This window comes from Piliocolobus tephrosceles, chromosome 10, assembly GCF_002776525.5.
Source record: "Piliocolobus tephrosceles isolate RC106 chromosome 10, ASM277652v3, whole genome shotgun sequence".
NCBI lineage: Eukaryota > Metazoa > Chordata > Mammalia > Primates > Cercopithecidae > Piliocolobus > Piliocolobus tephrosceles.
Window position 1 is genome coordinate 20,507,582 of NC_045443.1, and position 13,228 is coordinate 20,520,809.

The window sequence follows — 13,228 nt, forward strand, 5'->3', positions numbered from 1 at the left end:
TCTGTTACTCATTCTACAAAGGGATACCCAGTCCCCACCCACTTCACACACACACACGCATGCACACACACAATTTCTAAGACAAATAGAAATATCACCTATTGGTGATATTTCCTTTTCTGCCTCATTGGCCTAGTTGGGTAGCATAGACCTAGATCCATGAAACCTCTGGACTCTTAAATTGCCCTGTTCTTATCAGATTATCCCTTGGAATGGAAGCATCAGGAGGTATGTATTAGTCTGTCCTCACATTGCTTTAAAGAAATAATTGAAACTGGAAAATTTATAAAGAAGAGAGGTTTAATTGGCTCATGGTTTTGCAGACTGTACAAGAAGCATGGCAACTTTTGCTTCTGGGGAGGCCTCAGGAAGCTTCCAATCATGGCAGAAGGCACAGGGGGAGTGAGGCATCTCACATGGTGGGAGCAGGAGCAAGACAGAGTGAGGGGAGGTGCTACACACTTTTAAGTAACCAGATCTCGTGAGAGCTCTATCACGAGAACAGATGGTGATAAACCATTTATGAAGGATCTGACCCCATGACCCAATCACCTCCCACCAGGCCCCATCTCCAACACTGATGATTACAGTTGGACATGGGATTTGGTTGGGGACATAGATCCAAACCACATTAGGGCACCTCCATGAATTCTCTGAGTTTCAGTCATATCTTTCCCTGTCTTGAATGTGGAGCAGTAACCCTATCTGGTAATGAAAATCAGTATAGTAACTTCTTTGCTTGCTAGTCTACTGGCACGTGATGCCCAATATGTTTAGGCCACATCCAAAGTTTTGGGTATAGTGAAACATTGACTGTGTCCCTAGGTAGAAGATCTGCCCCAACCACCTTCTCCCAATTGTCGGAACCTGTATGAGGTCATTTTATATTCTGTCAGGCTATCATCTTCTGGACTGCCACAATGTGTGTGAGCCAAGTACTCTCTGCAGCCAGAAGTCCCTCAGCAGAGACCAGAAAGAGGATGTCACTGGTGTGTACAGACTAGGGAATATGGGAGGGGAACCGATAGTGTCTGCTACAGTGATACTATAAAATATTTGTTACAAAAGGAGGCATTCAATATGAGGCTGATAACCACCAAGCTATACTATGAACTATACATTTTTGTCATGTAATTTCATCTTGATAGCTGGACTCTTGATTTTATCACTCAAAGTAACCTCTTATATTATTTAAATGCCAAAAGTTTTCACATAAGGAAGGACTGAGGACAGAGAAAAGGTATAAAACAAATGTAATCTTGTGTCCTCCCAATTTTCAGGACCTTTTAACCGAGGATAGAGACAGATATTGTAAATGTGAGCAGGACTTGAAATACTCAGTTACTGAGCACCACATGTGAGTTTTCCACAATCAAGTGGTAACAGAGAGTAGTCTGTTCAGATCCCACTTAGTTCTACTGCTTGGGTGCAAGAAAGAACTTAATTTAGCCTAGCTGTCAGCCCAAATATATTGGTTAAATTATTACCATTTTCATTTAGAGGCAGCTGAGAAAATATATGCCAATTACTCCCAGTGACCACTGGACTCAAGATGTCTTTTCATTCATTAATTATTAAGGATTGGACTTTTGTAAGAGTAGTCCAATGATGGTGCGCGCTCTCTCTCTCTTTCTGTCATTTAACACCTCCTTCACAGGGGTGTTATGCGGATTTCTGCCTGTGTGGCAATGAAGTTCAGTAGCCTGCTTGGAATTTCCCAGTGGAAAAGGTGTTATAAAATTTCAAAATAAAAAATATACGACTACTAATAAGGATGTTGATCTTGAAATGCAATATGAAAACCAGAGACTGGAAATTTAAAATTTGTAATGAAATGCTCTAAAGCTGTGATCTCTTCTGACCTTGGGAGTTCAGCAGGGGTGGGCCCAGGGAAGACTTGGATGGAGGATGCTGCAGGATGTGGTGGCGGTGATTCAGTAGGTGGCCCTCTTCCATCCCAAGGTGGTGCTGAGCCAACTTCAGCCTGGGTTATGGAGCACTGAGCTACAGGAGAACCATCTATTGGATGAGATGCATGACTGAGGTTCTGACCACTTCTGCTCATTAAAAATTCCAAGGCATTTTTATAAGGTTAAGGATGCATCTCTCTGTTCTACAATCTTGTTCCAGTTGGGTAGGAATATTGGCTTTTTAGTAAGGTCTAGAAGAAAGAAGATGTATGGAAATTTTAGTAGAATGATTAGCATTTCTATGGGAGAAAATTCAGCAGATTGGTTCTAAATTTTATCGTGAACTCTTATTTTATAGACTAGCAAAACAAAACACCTGTTTGAGTGACTTTCTTATTGGGGTATAAACGTATTTGTAGATGAGAAATCCCTTTTTTTCAAATAAACCTATATGAGTAAATTTAAGGGAACTCTCCAATATTAATATGCAGTAATGAAATGACTTATATGGGTTTCTTCTGGGCTTTTCTTCAGTCCCTTGAATAATTGATATTTGAGGTATGAAATTAGATAAGATACATGGTGAGTGATAATAATTATTTTAATATAGAAGAATCTGAGATCTTTCTCTGGCCCTTTTTAACTATGTGTCACCCATAACTTCCAGAACTCTTAATTATGTGTAATCTATATCTTTTTATGCACTATATTAATTATAATAACAAAATCAGAACAATGCCGAATTCGTTCTCAATAGTAAATGGACTAAAATTTCTCATTGAAGGATCTTTAGAAAGCAAAAAACAAAACAAACAAGAAATAAAATTAAAAAATCAATGTAAAGATTCGGTCAGGAAGAGGAGACATTATCAGAGAAAACTCACAGTCTTACCTATATTTTGGAGGTTCTCCCTTTTCTGGAATGGGAGAACCACATTGATTTCTTTCATGCATCACTTACTGTTCTTACTGAGCTCAAAATGCCCTATTTCTAGATTTTGGCTAAAGGAACTCATTGAGCCTAAGCTCTGTATGTAATTTGCCATTTCTGTGGAAAGTTACCATAGTTCTGTGGTTCCGGTAGAATGAAAAAAATGCCTTACAGTTTCAGGCAGAGAACAACTCAGATTAACTAGTATGAGTACTTCCTTTTTAGTCACTGAATACAAGATATTGATTATACTGACAATCTCAGATGATGCTTCTTTTCTGACCTTTGTATTAGTGGGAGAGATAATAACATTAAGCATTTTGATTTTTGTATCTAAGTCTAAGTCTTTAAGTGTAAATATTAAGTATTTTCAGACACTGATTATTTCTTTTCTACAGTTTCTACAGGTAATTATGTTTTAAATACTGTATTTTAACACTTTTTCTCTACTCTCACAACGTAATTGTTGTGTGAAAGCCAACTAGACATTTCATAGTCATAAATGAAATTGCCCTTTTGAGGCTAAAGCTTTGGGGGAAGAAAGAATTTGAGAGATGATAGATGATATAACAAATAGCTCTAGATTCTGTAAGATCCAACACAGCCATAAATAAAAAGAGAATTGTAAATATAAGTAAGATAAGATGACTAGTCAAGTGACAGTATTTTTAATTATATTTACATAAAGATGAGTGGTTATTTAACTCATTTTAAAATTCCATTCTAATTTTAAATGTGTGTTCTCCTTAGATAGTTACAAAGGAAAAGAGCAGTAGGTGATCAATTACTCAGGGTAGATTTTCAATTAGTAAATTATCTGTGTTCTTTGTTCCTATTTTCCCTTCTATCAATTGCCTAATTTTAGACATTTGGCTGCTTATTAGAATTTCCTCCAAAATGATAAGGTAGCTTAAAACACTCCATTAATATTTAGAAACCTTGATATATTTAATGCAAAAGAGCATCACATTTATAGATCAAGGATGTTTGTATGCTGTATATAAATTTTGTCCTGGAATCCTTCTATGACATATAAAAAGTAGCAGTTTGGGTGCTATTATAACACTTACAGGTAAGTAAAACTAACTTTAAAATTCAGTGGTGTTGAAATATAATATAACAAAGACATAGGCTATACTTATATCTTCCTTTCTATCAACAACCTTCACAGGTTTTCTCAATAATACACTACAGCTTAAAAATGCAAATCATCATTAATTTCTAACATTTTAGACTGGCCTGTACATCAGTAGCTGCTGTAAACCTGAACTATTTGCTCATGAAGTCAATAAGAATTCAGCCTTTGACTGTTTATCAGCAATTCATTGGGCAGGCACTGCATTTTGAGTGGCAGCATTTAAAAAAAAGGCAGATGATACATCTAAAAATGCAAGGTTTCTGCATTTTTCCCTAACTATATGTGAAATAATAAGTATTAATAAGGTCTATCTTGGCAAAATGTTTACTTTTTTAAATCTTAAGTTAATCCCCTATTGTTGTTAATTGGCATAGTTGGAGACTATGTCCTAAATCATGATGTGAGCTATGACATCTTTGAGTCAGTCACTCATATTTAGGTGTCTCCTAATTTCTCAGCTTACACATTACTGAAAAGCAGGTTTACTCTGCTTTATCCCTAAGCCTACCAGAAAACTGCTATGGATTGTAAACATTTCATCAGGTAATCAATACAAAGTTTTCAAAACTTTGACAATTATCTGTTTCTCTAATAGATGAGTAATGTAAGTATTGATATAGGCTTGCACTACTAACAATGTTTTGGTCAATGACAAACCACATATACCACAGTGGTCCCATATGAATACAATACAGTACTTTGTGCCCTTTCTATGTTTAGATACACAAACATTTACCCTTGTGTTACAACTGCCTACAGTATTTACTACAGTAACATGCTGTACACATTTGTAGCCTAGGGGTAATAGGCTATACCATATAACCGGAGTGTGTAGTAGGTCACACATCTGGTTTGTGTAAGTATATTCTGTGATGTTCATATGATTAAATCACCTCATGACACATTACCCAATCTCAGGTATTCTTTCATAGCAACAGTAAGCAGACTAAGACAAGCTTCCATCATATGCCAGGCACTATTCTGGTAATTGGAGATACACAGCAAACAAGAAAGATATTCATGGTCCTTGTTCACATGGCACTAACACCCTAGTGAACAGAGATAAATGGTAAGTGAGAAAACAAATAAATGAACAAGACCATTTTATATAGTGATAAGTGATATAAATACAATGAAATAGGGTAGGATGATAGTGAGAGAAAAAGTGTGTATGTGCACATGGGGTGTCCAACAAGTTTTTGATAAGATTCTTGGGAAAAAAGCCTTTCTGAAATAAAGTAACATTTGAGGTTAGACTTGATGGAGCACAAGGGGCCAGCTATGTGAAAATCTCTGGATACCAAGGCCCTGAACACGGTTTCCCATTTCACATGTATGAAGACCACAAAAGTGGCTTGGGGTATTAGAGATGCATTCTCCATTTCTGTAGACACTAGCCAAGTGAATGTATTAAAATTTAAATTAAAATAAAATAAAAGCTCAAATGTGATGGGTTAGATCCTGTTCCCAAAAGTTCAGCTCCTCAGTGACACCAACCATGGTTCAAGTATTCAATGGCCACATGTGGTTAGTGGCTACCATATTGGACAGCAGAGGGTCTATTTGTCATTGAAGAAAGTTCTAATAAATAGTGCTTCACCAGTGAAGTAGGAGCATTGGAATAGGAGGAGACGTCAGAGAGAATTACTTGGAAAGATCATGAAAGTCCTTACAGGACTGTCATGGGGACTGCGATGAGGACTGGATTCTGCAACTACAATGGGTAGCCTTTGGATCATTTTAAATAGGGGAGGGACATAATTCAATTTATATTTTTAAAGTATTACTCTGCTATATAGAAAATGAATTATAAGTAGGGCAAGATCAGTTAGTTACTGCAGTTGTCCTGGCCAAGGAAGATGATGGATCTTTGGTAGGTTATTATAAGAGGGACAGTGAAAAGTAAATGGATTTAGAATACATTTTAGAGAGGATCAAGTGGATTTCCTAATCGACTAAAAGTAAAACAAGATAAATGAAGGAAAGAATCAACAGCAGTTCCCTCTTCTGGGGCCTGAGCAACTAGGTAGATGGTTATGTTCTTTACTGGGATGTAACATGATTGAGAAAATATATTTTGGGTGGGTAGGGGATAGGGAGGAAGGGAATTGTAAGTTAAGAATTTTGTTTTGGATACCTTGTATTTTAGCTGCCTATTAGATATAAATATATAATAATCAGATAGGTAGCAGAGAATGATTGAACCCATACTACAGAATGTAAACTTACTGAATTTTACAATAGAATCCCCTGACCCTTAACTATACTTAATAAAGCTCATATGTGATGGGTTGGATCCTCTTCCCAAAAAACTATAAAAACATGTTTGCTAGATTTGGCTAAGTGCAAGATTTATCGAGTAAAATTTAAATTTTTATTTCTGATGTCCATGCTCTACTATTTTTCTGCATGTACAACATTTTCCTTATTCTTCAGCTGTGTTGTCACTTTCTTAAACTAGGACTCACCACGATCTGTAGAAAATGGGCAGTGTTGATATATGATTGCTCCCTATCCAGTTTATGTATTGCAGCTTATTTCATTTAATGTACTCTGTTAAAGGTACATTATTAGTTGCTTCTTTCAGTTAGTGTAGCCCTGCAGGTTTCTGCATCTCTCTAACATTAGCACTTTTGTTGTCTTTGCTCACTTGCCTCTGGGTTCTGGATGGTATGGGGAGAAAAATCTACCTTCTTTCCTTTTGATGGGACAAGTAACTTTTTGATTATGATTTGTTAAAGAAACCTGGATGCCGGCCGGGTGGGGTGGCTCACACCTGTAATCCCAGCACTTTGGGAGGCCGAGGCGGGCAGATCACGAGATCAGGAGATCGAGACCATCCTGGCTAACACAGTGAAATCCCATCTCTACTAAAAATGCAAAAAATTAGCCGGGTGTGGCGTCGGGTGCCTGTAGTCCCAGCTACTTGGGTGTCTGAGGCAGGAGAATGGCGTGAACCCGGGAGGCGGAGCTTGCAGTGAGCCGAGATCGCGCCACTGCACTCCAGCCTGGGTGACAGAGTGAGACTCTGTCTCAAAAAAAAAAAAAAAAAAAAAAGAAACCTGGATGCCAAGACATTGCCTCCTTATTTTATTGAAGAGTTCCAGGATGTTGTCGTTTAACACATGGATTTAGGATATTCTTGTTTTGCTGCCATTAGCAAATGCCATTTTTTTCCTGTTACAACTTCTAAAAAACGTCTGCTTCCCCTACCCTAAGTGTTCAGTTTTTATGATAATATTATATTAAATTTTCTAAACAACTGAGATAATTGTGGGGGTTGGGGACAGATAAAATTGAAATATTCTAAAATTTACCTTACTCTGCTTTTCTTTTTAACCTTGATATATGCCAGACTTTTACAGTTTATTATTTTAATATGTCATTTTTGATGCCAACAGATATGAACGATTTTCCAATCAAGGTTTTTCACTCCGACGTGTCCCAGGTAGGATCTGGCATATGAATCATATGTCTAAAAAGGAAACTCATGAAAGTATGTGTGCATGCTAGGGGGCTCATTTGTCTTTGGCAGAGACATTGCTGCTCCTGTTTCCTTAATTATTAAACAGATGGTGCCTACTGCCATTGACTAGCTGCCCAACTCATACTCCTGTGTGGTAGCACAATTCTGGACATCTGACAGAGAGAAGCTGTACCTTTACAGTTTCTCATATCTACTTATGTCATGATATTAATATCTGCCTCCTACTAGAGTAGGCTGCTTCCCATGAAGCTGTATAAAACTTAAGCCATCTTCTCCCCCTGTCCCCATAAATTAATTTTATCTCAAGGATCTCCTTTTGGCTTTTTTTATTGCTTCATGTCTACACACAAAATACAGTGGCATATTGAATCGATTATCTAAATGCTTTAGGCTGTAAATACACTTTAACCTGGAATGTCAAGATAATTAAGACAAAATTGGATTAAGATTATTATTAGTGAGGGCAAATTACATCTAAGATAGCCATGTTAAAAGTGGAGTATCATATTCTTGTTTTGGTTTTAAAAAGACAACCAGATCCCAAGGAACATCAATAGCGTTTAAGTCCATTGAATAGATATTGAATTATTTTTCATAATCTGCCAAAAAAAAGTTAGCTTGAAAATTTTTAGTTTCTCAAATGTCACACTGCTGCTGTACATGAACCTTTACTCATTAATAACTAAGGTCTTGATTTTTTTCATATGCTTTGTTCAAAGATATAGTATTTTGCAGCCATAGACAGTCTTCTAAGATCTCTCCTAGTGTTAACCCACCTATCCTCACCTCTCCCTTGAGGTTTTTCTTTATTAGAACTATCTGGGCTTCTAAACTTTGTTAACCTTTTTTGAGGATATGGTCACTTAGTCTCAATGTAATTTTACCTTCCACAGTCAAAAACTGTTGTGTAATACTCATAAACTGGATTTAAATGACTGCTGCCTCTCCTTCCTTTCTTTTTATATTATTGTGGTCTAGGTAAGGCTGATTCTTCCATCATTTGAACCAACAGGCCAGGCTTGGGTTCTCATAAAACAGACCTTCCAGCAGGAGCAACCAAAGGATTACAATGTCACCTGAAATTGGACTGCTGTTGTACCTGACTTGGGAGCATCTCTGAATAAGACAGAAGTGGCTGTCATTTTCAGGGACAGTAGAAAGTATGTTAGCTCTCATCTGCCAAGTAGGCAAACACAATCTTTTTTAATTTTTTTCCCTCCAACGTCCTAGGGAGTTCAGCCTCAGGACCAGCGGCAGCCCCCCACACCCCGGGGCTGCGGTGGGCTGGGCGGTGGATCAGCCTCAGCAGCCCCTGCTCCAGCCTGTAGGGTGAACCGGCAGCTTTCCCAGGAAAGGAGCAATCGAGCTGAGGGTAGCGCCTCCTCCGGAGGAGGGGGCGGGAGCTCGGCTGAGAAAGCTTTCCTAGGGAGTTGCCTTAAAGAAAGAAAGCGGAATTGTCGATCACTCCAGTTGCCAGTTTTATACAATTTTAAGCAGTCGTCTCCTCTCGTTTCCCCTTTGCAAAACTGCACATCGCCACCAACCTTGCATCAAAAAGAAGTGGGGAGGAAAAAAAAAAAAAAAAGCAAATTTCCTTCTCCCTTCTCACCTTCCCTTTCCTCTCACCCTCCCTTCCTCTCTTGCTCGCTCCTTCTCCCTCCCTCCCTTCTGCGGCTGCCGCTAGTCTCTCGGTCTGGCTCTCTCTCTCTGACGGGACTTAGCAACTTTTTATTTCTCAGCCCCTTTTCCATTTTTTTTTTCCATCCTTTGCCATGAATTGGATTGACAGAGGCGGGGGAGGCTTTGCTTTCTGCCCCAGGGAATGGCGATTCGCGTCCTGGGGCCGTGCTGGGGAGAATCGGCCGAGGAGAAAGAAAGAGTGATAGAAAAAGAGCTGCAGGAAGGAAGAGAAGGGAGACCTCCATCTGCTGCGGGCCCGGCGCGCTGCAGCGCAGCGCCGAGCTGCGCCTCGGAATGGCCCGGAGCCCGCCCCGCGCCCCATACTCTTCCAGCGTCAGCGTCTCCTGCGCGCGGGATGCATTGGGCAATTTTTGAAACCTGAAGTAGGAAGAGATCCCGGAGGATATAAATCGGAGGTGGGGGTAGAACAGATAATCTGTAAAAGATATTCAAAGAGAAAAGGGGAATCCTGATCGTTTCTGCCCGTGCTTGCTTTCAACTCCAGCGTGCTAGCTTTTAACTTGACGAAGTCTCATTGGAGCATCTAGCATTCTCCAGGAGTTATTCAAAAGCTGAAACTTTCCGTGGATTGTGGGCCTGGGGAGAAGGATTCTGAGGGTGGAATTGGGAAGAGTGAGTGTGTGTGTGTGTGTGTGTGTGCGTGCGCGCGCGCGCGCGCGCGTGTGGGTCGGGGCGGGGGCGTCGGGGGCCACTGGGAATTCGGTGAAGAGGGCACCCCATACCATGGCAGTGCCCGTCGACGCTGCACGAGTCAGGGACCAGCCCGTCCACAGTGGGGTGAGTCAAGCCCCCACGGCGGGCCGGGACTGCCACCATCGTGCAGAGCTCGCATCGCCGCGGGACTCAGGCTGCCGTGGCTGCTTGGGAGACCTAGTGCTGCAGCCGCTCCGGCGCTCTCGGAAACTTTCCTCCGCGCTGTGCGCGGGTTCCCTGTCCTTTCTGCTGGCGCTGCTGGTGAGGCTGGTCCGCGGGGAGGTCGGCTGTGGCCTGGAGCAGTGTAAGGAGGCGGCGGCGGAGGAGGAGGAGGAAGCAGCCCCGGGAGCAGAAGGGGGCGTCTTCCCGGGGCCTCGGGGAGGTGCTCCCGGGGGCGGCGCGCGGCTCAGCCCCTGGCTGCAGCCCTCAGCGCTGCTCTTCAGTCTCCTGTGTGCCTTCTTCTGGATGGGCTTGTACCTCCTGCGCGCCGGGGTGCGCCTGCCTCTGGCTGTCGCGCTGCTGGCCGCCTGCTGTGGGGGGGAAGCGCTCGTCCAGATTGGGCTGGGCGTCGGGGAGGATCACTTACTCTCGCTCCCAGCCGCGGGGGTGGTGCTCAGCTGCTTGGCCGCGGCGACATGGCTGGTGCTGAGGCTGAGGCTGGGCGTCCTCATGATCGCCTTGACTAGCGCGGTCAGGACCGTGTCCCTCATTTCCTTAGAGAGGTTCAAGGTCGCCTGGAGACCTTACCTGGCGTACTTGGCCGGCGTGCTGGGGATCCTCTTGGCCAGGTACGTGGAACAAATCTTGCCGCAGTCCGCGGAGGCGGCTCCAAGGGAGCATTTGGGGTCCCAGCTCATTGCTGGGACCAAGGAAGAGATCCCGGTGTTTAAGAAGAGGAGGCGGTCCAGCTCTGTCGTGTCCGCCGAGATGTCCGGCTGCAGCAGCAAGTCCCATCGGAGGACCTCCCTGCCCTGTATACCGAGGGAACAGGTAAGCACTGGCAACTCCTCTCTCGGCTCCTGGGGAAACTTAAAACACTTGGGAACCGGCGCAGAGTGGAGAGAATCCGAGCGCTGGCAACTTAAGGGAAGATAGCCTAGAAAAGTGGTCTAACTTCAGAATTAATAAGAAACTGGCAGGGTTTTTTTTTTTTTTTTTTTTTTTGTTCTCCCCCTCTCTTTCACACAATAGTTTTATAACGGGAACAACTGAAACACGATTGAGTAACAAAACTAGATGGCATGTGTAGGGGTCTTCCACAGCTGGGCCAACTTTTTAGATCTGCTACACCTGGTGTATGGCTTGCCTACTCTTTTCAGTACTCTTACGCTTTCCTTCCTTAGCAGAAATTTTAGAATTAAGTTTACTTTTTTTAGCAATAAGTGATTTTTTTTAACACACAGATTTCACTAGATTTCTACATTTTAAAAAGTAAAATGTCTTTTTAATGAAATGATATTAAACATTTATGAAAACCAGTAAAAAGATTCCAGAGCAAAGCAAGCTATGCTTGAAGGTGAGGAATTGATACACATTTTCTGGTTTTGCAGTGAGTTTTATTTGGAGAGACTGCAGCTGATGGTACCCAGTTTGTTTTTAAATATAATTTAGGGGCATGCATTATTACATGCTAGTATGTTTTGTATCACAAACTTCAACTTGGGGAATAATATGTCTAAACTTTGGAATTGTTCAAAATTGTCAACTGCGCTTTAGTGTCAACTAAAAACAAAACAGTTCTCTTTAGTATGTGCATACTTAAGTGGATATTTGTAAATTCAAATGGATTTATGTAGATTTTACAGGAAATACTAATTTGGGAGGCCATTTCTAAGATTGCTGGAGGTGTATATCTTCCCACAACGTGGGAGGAGGAGGAACCTGGGATTATAAAGTTGTAAATAAAACTTTAGTCACTTTTGGGGATGAGTCTCCTTATTATCATTAAATGACTTAAAACTATAGAACAGTTGCTCTAAAGGGCATAAAAGAACAAATCCCAATTTTAAATGCATACTGTGTCTAAAAAAGCATAATGAAGTGTATGCCTCCCTAGTTGAAGCAGATTTGTTCACCTCTCTGTCTGAAGTGGATTTGACACTTGATGGGGAGGAGGAGCTGGTGAGACACAGCAAGTGGAAATTTACACTTTTCCCTTTAAATTAATGCCTGCCTATGGTACTATTAGGACAACTTTAGGGAGCAAGAGAATATCCTAAGATAAAGTAAGCTTTTTCTTTTAAGGTTATTCTGTGGATAATCATTTGGGTATTTCTAAGAAATAGCAGTCACCATATGGTGTGGGTGGCTAGTTTGTTTCTGAAATGGAGTTGATTACACAGACCTATGGCTGTTTGACATTATTTAACAGAGTAGATGACAGCATCATTGTCTGTTTATTTTAAAACAAATGTATGTTTTTGCTTTTCGTTTAGATAAAACAAATACTTCTTGTGTTTAAGCTTACTTTAAGAGTGGAGGAGAAAGCAGGCCACTGACTGATACTTAGTTTTGGTAAAAATTTGGAAATTGTTAAAGTAAAGTAAGTTATCTATTTGAGGGTAAACTAACCATTTTGATTTCTTTTCACAGTTATAGGACAGAATGTCTTTTAAATGAAAACACCACAGCTTTAAGTATGTTCAGAATACACTATTCATTAACTTATAGGGCAATATGATGTGATTATTGCAAAATTCACAACCATAATTTCTAAGGAAAATCTGGGATTTAATCGTAACTTGATTCCAAATTGATATCATTCATCCTGTGGAATTTTTTTTTTATTTTATATTAACATTTATAAGTTAAGAAATTAAGGGTGGATAGAAGATAAGAAGGTGGTTAGGTAAATTAACCAGCAGCGTTCATTAACTCACAAATTTTTATTGGTTTTCTCTGGTTTAAATTGATAAATGGAGAATTTGAATTATCTGCAAAGTTATCAAAGTAAGCATTGCATATTTAATGTTTTGCTGATTAATGCTGTTGGAAAATGTAATTGCAATCTACTTCTGTAATTTTCTTTGGTCACTATTTTTTTTAAAGGCTGTGTTAATGAAGATTATTCTAAAGTGAGAAACTTTATGTCTTACGCTTGATGGAAAAACAAGAATACATTTAGCAGAAATTGAGATACTTGAAGTTTTAATGAGGGCATGGGTGAGTGTGTGCGTGCCACTGAAGACTGGTTTTTATATATATGACCCATTAAAAGTTGTTGCTGAGCATAGTTGTGGGGAGTGGGTGGAAACTAACACAGTGTACTATCTTATGAGATAGGACAGTATCTCATATACGTTAACCTTACTGTGTGAAAAGTTCAGGAGCTTACATAGTAAATGGCTTATCTGTTTTATCATAAGGAA

The 13,228-nt window shown here is 40.4% G+C and overlaps 1 protein-coding gene across 1 annotated transcript in view; it reads left to right on the forward strand.

The window, feature by feature from the left end:
* Positions 1-9,856: 9,856 nt before the first annotated feature.
* Positions 9,857-13,228, forward strand: part of PDE3A (phosphodiesterase 3A) — a 319,028-nt gene continuing 315,656 nt past the window's right edge. The window contains exon 1 of the mRNA XM_023226157.1: positions 9,857-10,850. Within this exon, the coding sequence (XP_023081925.1) occupies positions 9,891-10,850 (960 nt within the window). The 5' untranslated portion in view covers positions 9,857-9,890. The remainder of the gene's footprint in view (positions 10,851-13,228) is intronic.